The sequence below is a fragment of the Carlito syrichta genome, unplaced genomic scaffold, assembly GCF_000164805.1.
Source record: "Carlito syrichta isolate Samal-C Ts95f unplaced genomic scaffold, Tarsius_syrichta-2.0.1 Scaffold307218, whole genome shotgun sequence".
NCBI classification, from domain to species: Eukaryota; Metazoa; Chordata; class Mammalia; order Primates; family Tarsiidae; genus Carlito; species Carlito syrichta.
Genome location: NW_007251314.1, coordinates 45869 through 66823, shown reverse-complemented (window position 1 = coordinate 66823; position 20955 = coordinate 45869). Strand labels below are relative to the sequence as shown.

The 20955-nt window shown below is 50.2% G+C and overlaps 1 protein-coding gene across 1 annotated transcript in view; it reads right to left on the bottom strand.

Annotated features, from left to right (window-relative positions):
* Positions 1-20955, bottom strand: part of TRPM4 (transient receptor potential cation channel subfamily M member 4) — a 51951-nt gene that overhangs the window by 19831 nt on the left and 11165 nt on the right. Inside the window, exons 7-16 of the mRNA XM_021715609.1 lie at positions 17536-17597; positions 17190-17381; positions 16868-16967; positions 10838-10950; positions 10203-10550; positions 9968-10102; positions 8909-9038; positions 8591-8736; positions 6854-6966; positions 6403-6480 (exon numbers count right to left, since the gene is read on the bottom strand). Coding sequence (XP_021571284.1) covers positions 6403-6480; positions 6854-6966; positions 8591-8736; positions 8909-9038; positions 9968-10102; positions 10203-10550; positions 10838-10950; positions 16868-16967; positions 17190-17381; positions 17536-17597 — 1417 coding nt within the window. The remainder of the gene's footprint in view (positions 1-6402; positions 6481-6853; positions 6967-8590; positions 8737-8908; positions 9039-9967; positions 10103-10202; positions 10551-10837; positions 10951-16867; positions 16968-17189; positions 17382-17535; positions 17598-20955) is intronic.

The window sequence follows — 20955 nt, the reverse complement described above, 5'->3', positions numbered from 1 at the left end:
GCCCTCTGAGCGCCGAGCCCGGCCCCACCGGCGCGGAGCCCCCCGGCCGCGCACGGCGGACCCTGGCTGTCCCGAAACCAGGTCTGCCCGCCTGCCCTCTGGCCTCTTGACCCCTACATCTGACCCCTGGCCTGTTGACCCCTGACTCAAACCTCTGGCCTGTTGACTCCAGCATCTGACCGGACCCCTGCATCTGACCTCTGACCTGTTGACCCCTAGCTCTAACCTCTGACTTCTTGATCCCTGTATCCAGTCTCTGGCCTTTGGACCCCTGTATCTGACCTCCTGACACCTGCATCTAACCTCTGTCCTCTTGACCCCTGCATGTGACCAGACACCTGCCATCTGACTTCTGATGACCCCTATATCTAACCTCTGACTTTTCGACCCCTGTATCTAGTCTCTGACCTCTTGACTCTTACATCTGACCTGACACCTGCATCTGAGCCTTACCTGTTGACCCCTAGCTCTGACCTCTGGCTTCTTGACCCCTGTACCTAGTCTCTGGCCTTTGGACCCCTGCATCTGATCTCCTGACTCTTGCAGCTAACCTCTGACCTCTTGATCCCTGCATCTGACCTGACACCTGCATTTGACCCCTGACCTGTTGACCCCTATATCTAACCTCTGGCCTCTTGATTCCTGTGTATAACATCTGACCTCTCGACCTCAGCATCTGACTGGACACCTGGCATCTGACCTCTGATGACCCCTATATCTAACCTGACTTTTCGACCCCTAGTGTCTAGTCTCTGGCCTCTTGACCCCTGCTTCTGACTTCCTGACACTGACATCTGACCTCTGGCTTTGACCCTGCATCTGCCCTCTTGACCTCTGTATATAACCTCTGACCTCATGACCCCTGCATCTGCCCTCTTGACCCCTGCATCTAACTTCCGCCCTCTGGATTCTTCCATTAAGACTGCTGCCCTTCCATGTCTGACTTCCTCCAGCCTTGCGACCTCTGACCCCTGGATTGACCTCAGCCCTCATCTGGATTTTGACTCCAAGTCCCTTGTCTATCACTTCACAACCTCTGACTCTATGTCAGACCTTGGATCATCAACCTGACTTCTGACCCCCCCATTTGACCTCTGACCCTCTCACTTTCATGATTTGGGTCTCTAGGTTTGTCAACTCATGTCCCTGAATGTAACCCCTTACCCACAAATTTGCACATAAAATTCTCCAGCCTGATGTGCCCACATAACTCTCTTTCCCTGCATCTGATCACTGACCCTATAACCACACTTGACTTCCGAATTCTGGTCCTTGGGGTCCACTCAAATCTCTGGCCCCTCCCGCCTGAGTTTTGACCCTTTGTACTGATTTCATCCTGATTCTTTTTTTGTTGAGTTGGAGACACTCTCGCCCAGGCTGGAGTGCAGTGGCACACTCATGGCCACCGCCGCCTCAATGTGCTGGGCACAGAGGAGCCTTCCTCCTTAGCCTCCCAAGTAACTTGAACTACAGGCGTGTGCCACCACGCCCAGCTAATTTTTAAAAATTTATTTTAGAGACGAGGTCTGGCCAAGGGGACCAGGCTGGTCTCAAATCCCTGGGCTCAGGCAGTCCTCTTGCCTCCACCTCCCAAAGTGCTGGAATTACAGGTATGAGCCACTGCACCCAGCTTCATTCTGACTCTTAATTCTGACCTCAAATCAGAAATAGCGGGCAACCCCCTTGGGTCCCCTCCCACTGTGGGAGCATTTCTGTCCTCTTAATAAATCCCGCTTTCTTAAAAAAAAAAAAAATCAGAAATAACAAAATGAATAATACAAATAATAATAAATTCAAAAAGTCAACAGGAAAACAAACTGGGTTAGAGAGGTATCCTCCCTTTAAAAACGAAGTGGACAGATTAAGATAAGACAAATGAGATGAGTATAGCCATAAAGTAGAATGTTATTCAGTCATAAAAGGAAGGAAGTAAGGATATAAACTACAACATGAACAGAGCTTGAAACATTTTTTTTTTTTAACAGACAGTCTTGTTCTGTCAACCAGGCTGGAGTGCAGTGGTTCAATCATAGCCGACTGCAACCTCAAACTCCTGGACCCAAGCAAGCCTCCTGCCTCAGGCTCCCAAGTAGCTAGAACTAGAAATTAGGCACACTAATTTTTTTTTTTTGAGTTGGAGTCTCACTGTCACCCAGGCTGGAGTGCAGTGGCACGCTCACGGCCACTGCAGCCTCAACTGGCTGGGCTCAGGTGATCCTTCAGCCTCAGCCTTCCAAGTAGCTGGAACTACAGGCATGCACCACCATGCCTGGCTGATTTTTTTATTATAGAGATGAGGTCTCGCCAAGTTGCCCGGGTGGGTCTCGAACCTGCGGGATCAGCCAGTCCACTCTCCTTGGCCTCCCAAAGTGCTGGGATTATAGGTGTGAACCACCACGCCTGTCCAGGCACACTAATTTTTAAATTTTTACTTTTTGTAAAGATGGAGTCTTACTATTGTCCAGTCTGGTCTCAAGCTCCTGACCTTAAGAAATCCTCCTACCTTGGCCTCCCAAAGTACTGGGATTACAGGCACGAGCCACTGCACTTGGCCATGATTCTAAGTGAGCAAAGTCAGTCATAAAGACCACAGAGTGTAAGACTTGACTTATGTGAAGTGTGCAGAACAGACAAACCCAGAGGCAGAAGGTAAATGAATGGTTGCCCAGGGCAGGGGGAACGGAAGTGATGCTGGTGGAACAGAGTGGTGAGAATGTTGTAAAATCAACTGTGGTCGTGATTTTACAACTCTAGTAGAAACCCTTGAATTTTATACCATAAGTGCAACTCTATGGTATGTGGATTATACCTCAATAAAGCTGCTATAAAGAAAATGAGTGCAGGACACAGTGGCTCACACTTGTAATCCCAGCACTTTGGGAGGCGAAGGCGAGAGGACTGCCTGAACCCACAGGTTCAGCCTGGGCCACTTGGTGAGACCTCATATCTACAATTTAAAAAAAGAAAAATTAGCCAGGCATGGTCAATCTAGCAGGTCGAGGTTGCAGTGGTCGTGAGCATGCCACTGCACTCCAGCCTGGGTGACAGAGTGAGATTCCAACTCAAAAGAAAAAAGAAAGAAACAGAAGGAGGAGGAGGAGGAAAAGAAAATAGGTGGAAAGAACAGTGAAGACTACAGAAAGTGACAAGGGAAAGCAGTCCTTGTGTTTTGTACTTTCCCTCTGCAGGAGCCTGGCAGCAAGTGCGTGTGGTGGGTTCGAAGCTTCCCCAGCATCTGCCATCTTGACTCGCCCACAGCCAGGCCACATGCAGCTATCAGGACCGAACCCTGAGTCTCCCAGGGGAGGATCCAGGGATCTTTCCTTCAACAGTGCTCTCTGAGGTGATGGCTGTCCCCAGTGGTTGAGAGCACAGACTCAAGGAACAAGAAGCTCTGGGTTCTAATCCCAGCTCTACCATTTACCAACCACGTGATCTGAGGTGAGTAACTTAAGGCCTCAGTTATTTCATCTGCAAAATAGGAATACTAGGATCCATTGCCTAGGGCTATTGAGAGAATTAAATGAACTGATTTCCAAAAGGATTTAGCACAGAGGTGGCCCACTATAAGCATTCCATGACGTTAGCTGTTATCAATGTCATCATCACCATCATATGCTGCAAAAGATGGAAAGTCACTAGGCAAGGACTCCACTGTTGACCTTGACCTCTGACACGAGGACATTCTCTCCAACCTTTTCCAGTGGCCCAAACCTTTTTCTTAGGTTTTCCTTTCTTTTTTGATAAATATTTTGTATTCTTTGTACATTGTCCTAGAAAACTCTACACACACACACACACACACACACACACACATATGCTGGTGTGGTGGCTCACGTCTGTAATCTCAGCACTTTGGGAGGCTGAGGCAAAAGGATTGCTTCAGCCTAGGAGTTCAAGACCAGCCTGAGCAACATAGTGAGACCTTGTCTCTACAAAAAAATAAAAAAATAAGCCAGGCATGGTGATGTGTGCCTGTAGTCCTAGCTACTTAGGAGGCTGAGTCAAGAGGATCACTTGAGCCCAGGAATTGGAGGCCGCGGTGAGCCATGATTGCAAACTTCTGGCAGTCTGACCATGGGTTTCTAACAGTTACCAGAAACATATTTTTTTCCTCTTATCTCTCTCCCCATTTATGTAGTTAAAGTGGAGATAGAGGATGCAAAGATAGTATAAATTTTGGACTCTTCCCGTTTGTCTGTTACTGTGGATTTAGAACCTTCTATGCACACGTGCCCATACACAGCTGTTCAACAAGCAATAATGTAATCACAATTGCAACAGTAATAATAAGGCCCATGAGTTGACCACTTACTACATGCCAGGCCTCAGGATATGCCTTTTAGACACATTATCTCAATGCCTCCCCATCACCACTCCATGAGTACTGTGGTTGGCTGTATGACTATTTTTTTTTTGAGTCGGAGTCTCATTCTGTCGCTCCTGGCCACTGCAGCCTTGACCTGCTGGACTCCGACGATCCTTCCTCCTCAGCCTTCCAAGTAGCTAGAACTACAGGCATGCGCTACCACACCCGGCTCATTTTTTATTTATTGTGGAGATGAGGTCTCGCCAAGTTGCCTGGGTGGGTCTCGAACCCACGGGCTCAGGCAATCCACTCGCCTTGGCCTCCCAAAGTGCTGGGATTACAGGCTGAGCCACCGAGCCCGGCTGGCTGTATGACTATTTACCAAATATTTTGGTTGCTTCTTCCTGTGGGAGAATTAGGAACTATGGAATTGCCACACGATTTGCTTTGCCAATGAAATGTGGGCAAAGGGGGCACGTGTGACTCCCACATGGAGGCTTTAAGATTCAGGCAAGGACTGCCAGGGCTCTTCCTCCCGCCGTGAGACCAGCAACGCCTGAGTGTCAGGTGCTCACTCACCCCAAGTGCAGACCCCATGGGGCAGATTCAATGTCAGCTCATTCATGGGGTATGAGGAATAAACCTGTGTGATTGGGAGCCATTGGGATATTTTTCATTTTTATTTTTTGTTATTGCAGCATCAATAGGACACAGGTTAAGTGTCCCCTTTACCTTCATTTTACAGAAAAGAAAACCGAGGCTCCAGGGTGAAGTCACTTCCGAGGTCAAAATGAGGATTTGAACCCAGGTCTGCCTGACTCAAAGCCAAGTTCTTCAGCACCTCTACTATGCAGCATTAGCTGAAGTTTGATAAATATTGTTTCATTTGCTTGGGCTTAATATTTTTTTTCTTTTGAGTTGGAGTTTCACTCTGTTACGCAGGCTGGAGGGCAGTGGCACGCTCACGGCCACTGCAGCCTCGACCTGGTGGTCTCAAGCGATCCTTCCACCTCAGCTTTCCAAGTAGCCGGAACTCTAGGTGCACGCTACCACGCCTGGCTAGTTTTTGATTTATTGTAGAGACAAGGTCTTGCCAAGTTGCCCAGACTGGTCTCGAACCCGGGGGCTCAGGTAATCTATTGGCCTCAGCCTCCCAAGTGCTGGGATTACAGGCTGAGCCACCAAGCCTGGCCCTTTTTTTTTTTTTTTAAGTCAGGGCCTTACTTTATCACCCAGGCTGGAGGACAGTGTCACGATCATGGTTACTGCCATCTTGATCTGCTGGGCTCAGGCAATCCTTCTGCCTTAGTCACTCTTTTTTTAAAATTAATTTATTTATTTATTTATTTATTTATTGAGTTGGAGTCTCACTCTGTCACCCAGACTGGAGTGCAATGGCCGCTCTCAGCCACTACAGCCTCGACCTGCTGGGCTCCGGTGATCCTTCTGCCTCAGCCTTCTGAGTAGCTGGAACTACAGGCGGGCGCTACCACGCCCAGCTAATTTTTGATTTATTGTAGAGATAAGGTCTCGCCAAGTTGTCCAGGCGGGTCTTGAACCCACGGGCTCAGGCAATCCACTCACCTCAGCCTCCCAAAGCGCAGGATTACAGGCTGAGCCACCAAGCCCAGCTTGCCTCAGTCACTCAAGTAGCTGGGACGACAGGTGCGTGTCAGCATGCCTGGCAATTTTTTTTCTTTTTTTTGTAGAAACGAGGTCTCACTGTGTTGCCTAGGCTGATCTCTAAAACTCCTGGGCTCAAGCAATCCTCCTGCCTTGGCCTCCCAAAATGATAAGGTTACAGGCATGAGCCATTGTTCCCAGTCGTAGTTTTTTGGGGTTTTTTTACTTTTTTAAATTTTAATTTTTTTGTAGAGATAGGTATCACACTGTGTTGTCTAGCCTGGTCTCAAACTTCTGGCGTCAAGCCATCCTTCCACCTTGGCCTCCTCAAACATGGCGCTTTGGAAACTTCCTCAGTATCTTCAGCAGCTTGCTGAAGCCACTCTCTCCTCAAGTCCCAGTCCCTGAGAGGAGTGACACATAGCTGCCCAGGGTGCCCCACTTCACAAAGTGCTGGGGTCTTCACTCACCTGACAGGCCCTTCCCCATTAACAGCCCTGTCCACGTCAAACTCTGGGTCCTTCTGTGTGGTCTCCTCTTCTGATTTCCTGGCATGGAGGGAGGCACAGAGTGCACCTCAGGGGAAGGGCGGGGAGGGGAGTTCTCCAGAAACACTCAGACTTCTTCACCCAGAGACATGGCGCAGAGACAAACAGGTGGCCCCCAAGAGTCACCCCCAAGGGATCTTCTGCCAGAGCCATGGCCAGAAAGGCAGCGGAATCGCCCTCCCAGACACCGCAGAAAGCACCGCCAAAGCTAACCTTCCAAGTATTCCCTCTAGGGGAGGGAAAGGCAGTAGTCCCTTTCCCAGGGAAGGAGACATCGGGCAGACCAAGTGAGAAAGATAAGCGGAAGTGAGCAGGAAGGAGAAACTGTGCACACCCCCCTCCCCCTGCCGCTCTAAGCCCCCTGGGAACTGACCTGAAGGTGATGAGGTGGGTGTAGATGAGTGGGGGGCAAAAGAAGGCGAGAACCAGGGCCCAGATGGGCGTGGTGCTGTCCATCTCCCCCCACCACTTCTGTGTCAGCAGAGACTGTGGGGTGTGGGGAGATTTAGGAGCTGAATTGCCCCCCCAGCCCCCTCCCTAAGACCCCAGGCAAGGTCGGGCCACACCTCCAGAGTACAGAGCAAGTGCCTAAGCTGGGGGGCCATAACTGTGGGGGGACCGGGGACGGTGGTCCAAGGCAAACACAACTGGCTAGTAGACCCAACATTCTTTGGCACTATATGCCAGGTACTGGGCTAAGCACTTTACACAGATTAGTTCACTTAACCCTTGACACACCAGCGCAAGGGTGGATACTAATATCTTCTACTTGGACACGTGAGGCACAGAGAGGTTAAGGAAATGACCCAAAGAAACATAACCAAGCCGGGCTCAATGGCTCAGCCTGTAATCCCGCGCCTTTGGGAGGCTGAGCTGAGTGGATTGCCTGAGCCTGCGGATTCGAGACCCGCCTGGAAAGGTGAGACCTAATTTCTACAATAAATAAAAAATTAGCCGGGCATGGTAGCACGCGCCTGTAATTGCGGCTACTCGGAAGGCTGAGGCGGAAGGATCGCCGGAGCCCAGCAGGTCGAGGTGGGGGTGGCCGGGAGCGGCCACTGCACTCCAGTCTGGGCGACAGAGTGAGACTCCAACTCAAAAAACAAAACAAATAAAAAAGAAAAAGAAAGAAACATAACCGGTAAGCGGGAGAGCTGGAATCCATGAGTTGAATCACTATTCAAAGCAAGGGACTCCAGGTCAGGCTCAGTGGCTCAGCCTGTAATCCCAGCACTTTGGGAGGCCGAGGGGAGTGGACTGTCTGAGCCTGCAGGTTCGAGACCCGCCCAGGCAACTTGGCGAGACCTCATCTCTACAATAAAATAAAAAATTAACCGGGCGTGGTAGCGTGCATCTGTAGTTCCAGCTACTTGGAAGGCTGAGGCGGAAGAATCGTTGGAGCCCAGCAGGTTGAGGCTGGGCGACAGAGTGAGACTCCGACTTAAAAAAAAAAAAAAAAAAAGCAAGGGACTCTGGGTCATTATTTGAAATGCCCACCAAATGATTACAATAGATGAGGGTGGGACTTCCTGCTGGGTGGGCAGAACACCCTGTACTGAGGGTAGGACTCTGTGAGCTCCTGTCAGATTTAAATTAAGAATACTGAGGTTGTTTTCAAAATGCCAGAGGGTCAGGATTGAAGAGACTATGGGTGGAAGTAGGGCTTCATAAAGAAGAGGATTTCCTACAGGAAGGGTAAGATTTCCTGGGCCAAAGTATGTCTCTGTCCAAAAGACGGGGTAATTGTCCAGTGACGTCATGCTAATTGTCACGAACAGAACTCAGGCCATCTTAAGAACGTGGGAAAACTTCCTATGGATGAGGCGGGACTTCCTTTTAGCATGGCCATGAATTCCTGCATCTGGGGTGGCACTTTGTATGAGGATGGGCTTAGCTGTGGGAAGGTTGCTGCTCTGTGGCAGGGAGTGGGGGCTTCTTAGGGGAAGAGCAGCCTTTCTGAGAGAAAAGTGAGACTTTCTGGGGAAGGGGTGGTCTGCAGGGACAGGGCTGGGTCAAGACCATGGACTGTTGCCATCGGCCAGGGCTCATCCCCATAGTTCCCAGAGGCCAGTTGGGGACTTTGGGGGATGTTGGTGTCCCAGATGCTCACCTGGACCCCATCCTGGGCAAAGAAGGCACGGGCGTCAGCCTGCATGGCAAGCTGGAGGCAGGTGGCATCCCCCCAGAGTGGGCAGCGACGGAGAAGTAAGCAGGCGGCCCTTGCCTCACTGCTGCGGTAACACTCGCCAAAGAGGTCTGGGGCCAGGGATTTAGACGAGAGGGAAGAGAAGGAGTGGGGAAAGGGTGTGAGGGAAAAGAAAGGCAAAGTGAAGGGGAAGGGGCAGGAGTGTGGGAAGGGTGGAGACGTGCACATCTCCCTCCCATGGCAGCACCCTGTGCCTGCTCCCAGGCACCACGCCCCACTCACCAACACCCATCCCCTCAAACTTGGCCGCCAGGTCTTTCCTCCGGGCTGCCTCCTCAGCCTCGGACTCCAGGCGCGCCAGCACTCGCAGCAACAAACAGGCCCCAAGAGCTGAGGCCACGGCATTGGATCCCTGGAGAGACAGAAAGAAAGGGGGCATGAATAAGTCAGTGTATGGATGACGTTCAGAGCAGGGTCAGGGTGCAGGGAGAAAGCCTGTGATCAAGGGACACAGTCAGCAGTCAGAACTTAACTGGGGTCATCAGAGTCCAAGGATAAAGTAATGTTTGGGGATGGATCTGTAAGAAACTGGACATAGCCGGGCTCGGTGGCTCAGCCTGTAATCCCGCACCTTTGGGAGGCTGAGGTGAGTGGATTGCCTGAGCCCGCGGGTTCGAGACCCGCCTGGGCAGGCGAGACCTCATCTCTACAATAAATCAAACAATTAGCCGGGCGTGGTAGCATGCGCTTGTAGTTCCAGCTACTTGGAAGCTGAGTGGAAGGATCGCTGGAGCCCAGCAGGTCGAGGCTGCGGTGGCCGGGAGCGACCACTGCACTCCAGTCTGGGCGACAGAGTGAGACTCCAACTCAAAAAAAAAAGAAAAAGAAAAAGAAACTGGACATAGCCGAGTGCAGTGGCTCATGGCCGTAATCCCAGCACTTTGGGAGGTTGAGCGAGAGGATTGCCTGAACCCAGGGGTTCAAGACCAGCCTGGGCAACTTGGCAAGATCTCATCTCTACAATAAATCAAAAACTAAGCCGGGTGTACTGGCGCATGCCTGTGGTTCCAGCTCCTTGGCAGGCTAAGGTCTAAAGATCACCTGAGCCCTGCGGTGGCTGTGAGCATGCCACTGGACTCAGGCCTGGGTAACAGAGTGAGACTTCGACTCAAAAAAAAAAGGAAGACCCAGCAGTTGGAAGACACAGAGATTGGGGCTGGGTGCTGTGGGGGTGACGTGACGTCAGAGGTTGGAGAACTGTATGGTGGGCACTGGCATCACAGGAAGGCCTCCAGGACAGGGACACGGGAGGGCGGGATCAGAGGCCACAGTCCCTCTCACCATCTCCCAGAAGTACATGGCCATCTGGGCTCTGTTCAGCAGCAGTGCCCAAAGGAGCAGGTCACTCCATGGGGCCTGCCCGAGGCCAGCGTCCAGGGACAATTCCGAGGTGGTCCTGTCGGGGAGCAGACCCGCCTGCCGGCAAAGGGGAGCATTGTGAGAACGGGCCCCGCCCCTTCCCTGGTGTGACCCCGCCAAGTCCCTCCCCACATCCCCGGCCTCGCCCGGTCCTTACGCTCTCCTCGCCGCCCTGGCCCGGGTAGCCCTGGTCCCAGGAGCCCCCGGAGGGGTACCTCGGCGCGCACATCTCCCCCAGCAGCATCTTCAGCACCTGCCCCACGTCAGGGGGGCGGGGCTCCACAGCACCCCCCTTTGGGCCTGGGGCTTTGGTGCCCGAGCCGTGGGACGCCTGGTCCAGAAGGCTGCGGATGAGAGAGCTGGAGGGCGCCGCGCTGTAGAGCTGGGCCAGGCGCGACCGGGTCAGGAAGTGGCCCAGGCTGAGGCCGTGGGAGATAAGCAAGCGCACGAACTCGGGCCGGTCATTCAGCAAGGCGTCCATGAGGGAGGCCTCCAGGTGGAAGGACTGGCAAGGGGAGGATGAACGGGGGAAGAGATGGCAGAGAGACAGAGGGCCAGGTGAGCTCAGAGGGCAAAAGCAAGGGACGGGGGTGCAGGGTCATGAGTGATGGATGGACAGATGGGTGGCTGAGGGAACAAGATGAAGGCAGATGGCCAATCAGAGATGGACGGGCAATTAGGAAAGGCTGGACAGGCCATAATGAAAGGCACGGCTGGGTGTCTGAGTAGACTGAGAGGGAGGGAAGCGCTTCCTTCGTCAGAACCCTCAACTTCCAGGCCCTGACCCCTCACCCGCCATTGGATGTCCCCCCGAAAGAGTTCGCTCTGGGCAATGTCCACGCGGTTCCAAGCCACAGCCAAACGCAGCTCGTCCAGGTAAGCGGAAGCCTCAGAGCTCCTACAGGCTGGAAGGAGGAGAGGGACAGGGGGCAGGAGTCAGGGGGAGCCGGAACATCTGATGAAGGACTATTTTACTTCTATTTATCTCTTTTTGTTTGTTTGTTTTTATCGGAGTCTCTAACACCCAGGCTGGAGCTCAGTGGGATAATCCCAGCTCACCACATCCTGGGCTCAGATGATCCTTCCACTTCAGTCTCTTGAGTAGCTGGGACTACAGGCACATGCCACCACACCTGGCTAACTTTTTTAATTTGTTTTTGTAGAGATGAAGTCTTGCTGTGTTGCCTAGGCTGGTCTTGAACTCCTGGGCTCAAACAATCCTCCCACCTCAGTCTCTGAAGTGCTGAGATTACAGACATGAACCACTCTACCCAGGCCTGACAAGCTTCTTTATAAAAGAGGGTGTTACTAGGCAGAGTCTGGGGTCTTTAAGCAGTCAGGCTATTACAGGCATAAGTTCATTTGGCTCAGGGCCAGAGCACAGACTGAGGTTTAGAGCTCTCAAGAAGGAAAGGACCGGGCACGGTAGCTCACGCCTGTCATCCCAACACTTTGGGAGGCAGAGGCGAGAGGATCGCCTGAGTCCAGGTTTTCAAGACCAGCCTGGGAAACTTGGCGAGACCACATCTCTACAGTAAATCAAAAAATTAGCTGTGGCTGGGCTTGATGGCTCAGCCTGTAATCCCAGTACTTTGGGAGTCCGCAGGTTCGAGACCCACCCAGGCAACTTGGTGAGACCTTGTCTCTACAATAAATAAAAAATTAGGCTGAGGCGGAAGGATCGCCGGAGCCCAGCAGGTTGAGGCTGCGGTGACCGGGAGCGAGCCACTACACTCCAGTCTGGGAAACAGTGAGACTCCAACTTAAAAAAAAAAAAAAATTAGCTGGGCATGGTGGCGTGGGCCTGTAATTCCAGTTACTTGGAAGGCTAATATGGGAAGATCACCTGAATCCAGCAGGTCAAGAGATCAAGGCTGTGGTAGCCATGAGCGTGTCACTGTACTCCAGCCTGGGCTACAAAGTGAGACTCTGACTCAAAAAAAAAAAAAAAAAGGAAAGGTAATCATTTATTTAATGTTTGTTGAGGTAAGTTATGGACCAGGCAATGGGAAGAGAAACTGAAATGGAAATGGAAAGAGAAACTGAATACAGTTTCTGCCCCGAAGGAGCTGATACTACTAGAAGTGCATCCAGACACATGTAACTACCCTCAGAACACTCAGGGCCCTCAGAGATGAGCACAGAATATGATTTCGGCCCAGAGAAGGCTACAGTCACAGAGGTATGGAGTGACCCAAGAGAGGTAGGGCTTTTGAAAGACCACTAGGATTGGGAGGTATGCACCTAAGGTGGGAAAAGAAACTTCAAGACAGTAGGGACAGCTTGAGCAAAGGCCTGGGTGCAAGAAAATGCAGCATCGATCACAAATGTGAGTCAGTCTAACTTAGGAAGCTTGGGATATTCTGTAAGAGGAAAGAGATGACAAAGCAGAAAATGAGGTTGGAAAAAAAATCTGAACATTAGAGGAATTCTGGGAGACCCTGGAGGTCATTAAAATCAGCAAGAGGGAACAAGAGGCCTTTACGTTTTGATCCAGTTATTTAATGGATCCAACATGTGCAGTCAACAGGGGTATGAGAAGTCCTGAAGAGCACTTGTTGTGCCATGGAGTTAGTTTTTCCTTCTGCCTCCACTTGCTCCACATCTATCTCCAGAGAAAATTCACCTCATTTTGACCATTCCAAAACCTGGTATCACAAAACTGCACCCTGATACTGTTCTTGTCCCTCCCTTGCCCTCCCAGCCCACAGTCCATCAGTCCCCAAGCCCCATGTCCAGCCACATGACTCTGTCAACCCTCTCCCACTGTCCCTTTGGTCCCAGCTGCATCTTAAGCTTCACCAGTTCCCCATCCCCGTCACTTCAGTCTCTTCCCTTTGCTCGAGATCCTGTCTCTCATCTCCAGTCTGCCCCTGCCCACTCCCAGAGGGTCCCTCCCTGCCTCTCAGGACAGGCTGAGTTCCTCCACCTGGCATTTGAGGTCCTGGGTGGTCTGGCCCTGCCTGCCTCACTGACCTTGTCTCCAACACTCCCTTCATACTTTGCCCCCGACATGCCCCTTGCAATGGGCTTGAGAGTCACACAGTCCTGGATGAAAAATCTGACCCCTGTCACTTGCTGAGTGACCTTAGACAAATCACTTTTCCCTTCTCTGAGCCTTAATCTCTTTATCTGCAAAATGGGGGAAATAATCCTTGCAGGCAGGGATAGGGTATGAAGGGTAATAGCGTACGCCACCTACTCACCTGCCCAGCCCTGCACTGGCCATACTAGACTCTTTCTTTTTCTTTTTTTTAGTTGGAGTCTCACTCTGTCACCCAGGCTGGAGTACAGTGGCACGCTGATGGCCACTGCAGCCTGGACCTGCCAGGCTCAGGTGATCCTTCCGCCTCAGCCTTCCATGTAGCTGGAACAACAGGCATGCACTACCACACCTGGCTAATTTTTTTTTTTTTTAACTATAGAGACAAGGTCTCATCAAGTTGCCCAAGCTGGTCTCGAACTGCTGGGCTTAGGCAATCTTCTCGCTTCGGCCTCCCAAAATGCTGGGATCACAGGCTTGAGCCACCACACCTGGCCCATACTAGACTCTTAAGGAGTGCTCATGCCCTTCACCTTGCTTCTGGCTGAAACCCTATCCATTCGACACCACTGTCGCCAAGCCCATCGGCATCTCCAGTTTCCTCAACAGAGTGCCATCACTTCCACTTTTGCAGGCAGCAGGTTCAGAGCCCCACCCCCTCAAACCACACCATTCTGAGCTGCCATGCTTGCTCCCAGGAGGCTGCTGAATTCTTTATACACAAGGAGGACCCATCAAAAACCGGAATTAAATTTTGGAAGGGGGCCCCCTGTAGTACAGGCTTCCCCTGCCAGGTAAGTGTTCTAGGAACCCATTGGCATCAGTGAACCAGTTAGCATTGTTGTGAGAGGCTATATTCGGCTTCAGTGAATTTTTAAATTTTTTTGGAGATTCTCTCAAGGCATCTGCCCATTTTATGATGAGTGATTTACGAGCTCACCTGCCCACACTATGCTGAGTGTTCAGCAGTTTTTGAACAAAGACAGCATGACTCTCATGCCCCACCCTCCCTATTCACTCGATCTGGCCCCAAGTGACTCGTTTTTGTTTCTCTGGATGAAAAAATTTCTCAAAAGGAAATGTTTTGCCAGTGTGGAAGAGGTGAAACAAAAAATGGCAGAAGCACTCAAAGGCATCAAAATGGACATGTTCAAGCCGGGCTCAGTAGCTCAGCCTGTAATCCCGCGCCTTGGGAGGCTGAGGTGAGTGGATTGCCTGAGCCCGCGGGTTCGAGACCCGCCTGGGCAACTTGGTGAGACCTTATCTCTACAATAAATACATTTTAAAAAATTAGCCGGGCGTGGTAGTGTGCGCCTGTAATTCTGGCTACTCGGACGCTGAGGCGGAAGGATCACCAGAGCCCAGCAGATTGAGGCTGCGGTGGCTGGGAGCGGTCACTGCACTCCAGTCTGGGCGACTCCAACTCAAAAAAAAAAAAAAATCGATGCGTTTAGAAACTTTTGAGTGGCGGATAAAGCATCTCGATGGGTGTATTGCATCAAACGGAGAGTACTTTGAAGGTAACTGAAGTTTAAACATGTAAGAATCAATACACAATTTTTTATAAATAAATTCCAGCTTTTATGAGTCCCTCTTGTAGAGTGAATAGTATTTGTCCACTGACAGTCACCCTACATCTAAGGATGTGCACCTGCGGGAAATGGAATCACCAGAAGTACTCCCATCTGTTGGGCCCCCTTTGAGGACCAGGCATGGCTCATACCTTGCCTCTGAAGGTGGTACCTTGCCTCTGCAAGGTAGTACCTCCGTGGTTCAGAGACAGAAACTGAGGCTCAGAGCAGAAACGTCTCTTTCTCAAGGTTGCACAGCAAGGAAGGAGCCAAGCTGGTATTGAAATTCAGCTGTGTCTGATTCCCAAATCAAAAGTAACAGTTCTTTTTACTATGCCACAAAAACGGTGGATACACCTGGGGTGAGGACCTGAGCCTGAAAAGGTTCTATATGTTGCCACGATGCCTCTGGGGGAGTTTTTCTCTAAGTAGGTGTTTCCTCCATAAAATTTTTCTGGCATGAAAAACGACCATCCCCCATCCACACACAGCCACATCCCCAACAAGTCTTCAGAATCGCCCTACCTTCTTCTTCTTCTTTTTTTTTGGCTCTATCACCCAGGCTAGAGGGCAGTAGCACAATCATGGCTCACCACAGCCTCGACCTCCTGGGCTCAGGCATTCCTTCTGCCTCAAGCAGCTGTAACTATAGGCACATACCACCATGCTCAGCTTTTTATTTTATTTTTATTCTTGGTAGAAAGAGGGTCTCGCTATGTGGCCCAGGCTGGTCTTGAACGCCACTGGGCTCAAGTGATTCTCCCGTCTCGGCCTCCCAAAGTGCTGAGATTACAGGCTTGAGCCACCTTGCCTGGTCAGAATCTTCCTTACCTCTTAACTATCCCATCCCCCAGCTTACTAAATTCAAATTCTATTGCCTCTTCAAGGCCCAGTTTAAACCCCAACTTCTCCTTGAAGTCTTTCCCCCACGGACAGTGATTCTTCCCTGTGTTGTTGTCTTAAATTTTACTTGAGACCGTTCAAACAACTCTGGTAGGAGCTGGGGTCCTTGAGAGCAGGAAATGAATCTGCTTTAATCTCCGGAGCCCAGGATGATGCTTGTTGAATGAATAAATGAGCTGCAGCCTCTTCCAAGTGGTCATTATGCTTTCTGCCTTCATTTCCATGTCAGGAGCTCCTCACTGGGAGACAATGCTTGGATCACGTAAAACAAAGTACTGCTGGGCTCAGGGGCTCACACCTATAATCCCGGCACTTTGGGAGACTGAGGCAGGAGGATTGCCTGAGCCCAGGAGTTCCAGATCAGCCTGGGCAACATAGCGAAACCTTAGTCTCTACAAAAAAAATGAATGAGTCATGCCTGTAATCCCAGCTACTAGAGAGGCTGAGTTGGGAGGATTGCCTGAGCCCGGGAGTTTGAGTCTGTGGTGAGCTGTGACCATGTCACTGCACTCCATCCTGGGAGACACAGTGAGACCCCGAATGAAAGAAAAAAGTACTTAACACATACCGTAGGCATGTAGGAAAAGAAGAATGGGTGGATGGATGGATAGATGGGAGAAAAGTTGGAGGGATAAATGAAAAGATGGATGGGTAGATGGATAAATGGATGGGTGAATGAACGATGGATAGATGGATGGATGAGAGGTTGGAATTGTCCAGGGATATGAACAGGTGAGTGGATGGATGGAGAGGTGGATGGATGAAATAATGGGTTGATGTATAGATGGAAAGATCAGTCTGTGCAAGTGAGTAGATGGATGGATGGATGGATGGATGGATGGATGGATGGATGGATGGATGGAAGGATGGATGGATGGATGGGTGAATGAGTGGGTGGGTGGGTTCATGGATGGATGGAAGAATGAGTGGATGGAATTGTCAATGGATATGTGAATGGATAGGTGAAAGGATGGATGGATGGATGGAAGGATGGAAGAAAGAGGGAGGAATGGAAAAATGGTCGATGTGTACATGGAAAGATCGATCTGTATATATGGGTGGGTGGATGGACGGATGGAAGGATTCAACAGAGGGAAGCAGATGTTGAGTATCGTGAAAGCATCTGGGGCACGCTACCCAAAGAGCACCACACAAAGCCCCAAGACACACAGCAAAAGGGAAAAACAGAAGACGGTCACAAGGGGCCGGGGCCTTAGAGTGGAGAGGATGAGTAAAGTATCCTGGCCATGAAAGGCGTCCAAAGCGGAGCTGAGCGAGAGGGAGAACGGGGGATCTGACTCTTACCCTTCACAAGAGCCTTCAGAACGATGGTCTCGAATTCTTCAGAGCCGTCCTCAGATGAATAGACTGTCAGCAGCTCCTTCCGGGTCATGATCCTCTCCACCTGCAGAACACCAGACTCTGCATCCCAGCCCAGCTCCTCCCAGGCCCTGTCCAGAGTGATGCAGGAGGCCATTCCCCTCCAGGACCTAGTCTAGAGGCCCGGCACCCTCTACTCCCAGAACCCAGAAGCCCAGGCCCCCGGCCCCCTCCTCTCTCAGACCCAGAGGCCCGGGTCCCCAGTTCCCCCCTCTCAGGATCCAGAGTTGAGTCCCCAGTGTCATACCTGGGCCTGCAGGACCTCAGGGTCTCCTTTGGGGAAGAAACGCCTAATCCGATCTCGGGCTTCCCCTCGTCTGATCCCGCCACTCCCCAGGGCCAGAGTGTCCTCCAGTGTCTCCGCCAGGCAGTCTGCGGCTCCCCCAGAGCCTGCCACCAAGAGGCAGGGGAGCTGGGCCTGGGTGGCGTTCTCTATTCGCTACAGGACCAAGGCGAGAGTTAGGTCAGAAAAGGCAGGATTCACCCCATCCGGTGTCCAGGCCCTCAGCCCATCCTCCCGGAAGACTCAGGACCCAGGAGTCCTGGTCACAAACCCCCTTCTCCCTTAGACCCAAGCCCCCAGGCCCTCGTACCTCCAACATCTTCTCATCACCGTCGATGAGGAGGAGGAGGACAGGGATGTCGATTCCAGTCCCTGACGCAAGAAGAGAAGGGGGCTTGGTCACCTCCCATCAGCCTTTGCTGGAGATGGGACAGAACCGCATTTCCCAGGAGTCCCTGGGGCAAACATTGGCCTCTTCATAATCCTCTGTTCTGAGGCTCATGGGAATTGTTTCTTTGAGGACTTCCGGAGGAGGCTAGATTGTGGAGACAGTAATGCTTGACTTCTCAAGGGAGGAGAGGGCTGGGGACCTGGACTCCCGAGTCCCTGAATGAGGCAGGCGTTTCTTGGTGAGTCAGTCCTATAATTAATTAACCATCCAGGAGCCAGGACAGGTGAAAGTTCAAATAGAAAATGAAGGAAATAAGATTAGAAAAAACTATCCAAACACAATGAACATATTTACCAAAGCCCAAAAGCAAAATCATAAAGGTGGGGTTTTTTTTTTTGGTTTTTTTTTTGAGTTGGAGTCTCACTCTGTCGCCTAGACTGGAGTGCAGTGGCCGCTCCTGGCCACTGCAGCCTCGACCTGCTGGGCTCCAGCGATCCTTCCGCCTCAGCCTTCCGAGTAGGCGGAATTACAGACATGCGCTACCACGCCCGGCTGATTTTTTGATTTATTGTAGAGATGAGGTCTCACTGCCCAGGCGGGTCTCAAACCCGCGGGCCCAGGCAATCCACTCACCTCAGCCTCCCAAAGGCGCGGGATTAGACTGAGCCACCGAGCCCGGCTATAAAGGTGGTTTTATACTAACTCTATTATTATTAAAAAGCAAAACTAGACTGTGTTACTTCTATTCACACTCTGCTTATCCTGGAGTTTTGAGCTTATGTAATAAAACAAGAAAATAAAATAACTGAAATTAAAACTTGGGGAGGCTGAGGCGGAAGGACCTCCTGAGTCCAAGAGGTTGAGCCGAGATCGTGCCACTGCACTCCAGCCTAGGTGACAGAGTGAGACTTCAACTCAAAAAAAAAAAAATTAAAACTCTTACTTTTTTTTTTTTTTTGAGTTGGAGTCTCACTCTGTCACCCAGGTTGGAATGCAGTGACATGCTCAAAGCTACCACAGCCTCAAACTGCTGGGCTCAGGCGATCCTTCCGCCTCAGCCTTCCAAGCAGCTGGAACAACAGGTGCACGCCACCACGCCTGGCTAATTTTTGTGATTTGTTGTAGAGATTAGGTCTCACCAAGTTGCCCAGGCTGGTCTTGAAACCCTGGGCTCAGGCAATCCTCTCGCCTCGACCTCCAAGTGTTGGGATTACAGACTGAGCCACCGCACCCGGTCTCATATTTTTTAAAAAAGCTAGAAGACACTGTTTGAATAAAAATGTTTTATATTTCTAGAAAATTGGAAGACTTCACCAAAAAATAAAAATAAAAAAAATAAAAAACTTCTCCAAACTAGTAATAACATGTATCTTATTCACATGATAAAATGATAAGACACCTGGGAATTAATTCATCCAGAAAGCTGCAGGATTTGATGAGGAAACTTATAAATATTATTTAAAGACAAGACCTGAAAAAAATGGAAAAACTAACAGCAACTCAACTTATCACAAATTAACACATCAATTCAATGCTGTTTGGGGAAACAGGAGGAATTAGAGGAAGCTTGGAGATGTTTGTGCTATTCTTAATGAAACAGGATAATTTTAAACTACATATGCAAGGATAAATGTCACAGAAGAGCCAATAAAGTCTTGAGGAAGCGCTTTAAATGTTTTTTAGACTGCTGTCATCAAAACATAGTTTTGAAGCCGTGCACGGTGATCTGCTGTCTGTTTTATAGCCCTGTGGTTTTCTGTCTTAGAAAGACCCATCCCACTCCAAGACACATATTTTCCTAAGTCTTGGTTCTCATAAGTGCCATATCTCATGGTTTTATATTTAAACCTTTAATCTATCTGGAAATTATTTTTACATAAATATGTAAAAATAAATAAAATAAAATAAAATAAAATAAAATAATTTCCAGATAGATTAAAGGTTTAAATATAGCCTCGACCTGCTGGGCTCAGGCAATTCTTCCGCCTCAGCCTCCCGAGTAGCTGGGACCACAGCCTAATTTTTTTATTTATTGTAGAGACGAGGTCTCAACAAGTTGCCCAGGCTGGTCTCAAACACCTGAACTCAGGCAATCCTCTCACCTCTGCCTCCCAAAGTACTGGGATAATAGGTGTGAGTCACCGCACCCGGCACTTTTTCTTTCTTTCTTTTTTTTTTTTTTTGAGTTGGAGTCTCACTCTGTCACCCAGACTGGAGTGCAGTGGCTGCTCCCAGCCACTGCAGCCTCGACCTGCTGGGCTCTGGTGATCCTTCCGCCTCAGCCTTCCAAGTAGCCGGAATTACAGGCATGCATGCGCTACCACGCCTGGCTGATTTTTTTTTTTATTGTAGAGATGAGGTCTCGCCAAGTTGCCCAGGCGAGTCTTGAACCCACAGGCTCAGGCAATTCACTCACCTCAGCCTCCCAAAGCGTGGGATTACAGGCTGAGCCACCGAGCCCAGCTACTTTTTCTTTTTTTTAAGTCAGGGCTTCACTGTCGCCTAGGCTGGAGTGTTGTGGCCCAATCACTGCTCACTGAAGCCTCCCGGGCTCAAGTGATCATCCGACCTCAGCCTCCCAAGTAGCTGGGACTACAGGTGCACTCCACCATGCTTGGCTAATTTTTAAAAATTTTTTGTCAAAAGAGTACCTGCATAATGAACAATTGTATACCTAACCCTGAATTGTACCCCACATCTTTAAAATAAATTAAAAAATAAAAATAAAATATGAGGTATCGCTATGTTGCCTAGGCTGGTCCTGAACTCCTGGGTTCAAGCAATCCTCCTGTCTCAGCCTCCCAAAGCACTGGGATTATAAGCATGAGCCACCGTGCCTCAGCCTAAAGTAGTTTTTTAAATTTTGTGATATATAGAACAGTCAAAAGGGTTACTATTGACAGGACACAAAGAATTCCTACCAAAAGACATAAAAGAAATACCCCCATTTTAAAACATGCAAAGAATATGAATAGACAGTTCACAGTGGAGGAAATCTGATTGGCCAACAAAATACATTTCTTTTAATCAAGATTCAATAAATTAAAAGATCAAGTTAGGCCGGGCTCGGTGACTCAGCCTATAATCCCAGCACTTTGGGAGGCCGAGGCGAGTGGCTGCCTAAGCCCGCGGGTTCGAGACCCACCCAGGCAATTTGGTGAGACCTCGTCTCTACAATAAATAAAAAATTAACCAGCCATGGTAGCGCGCACCTATAGTTCCCACTACTTGGAAGGCTGAAGCAGAAGGATCGCCGGAGCCCAGCAGGTCGATGCTGCAGTAGCCGGGAGCGTGCCACTGCACTCCAGTCTGGGCAACAGAGTGAGACTCCAACTCAAA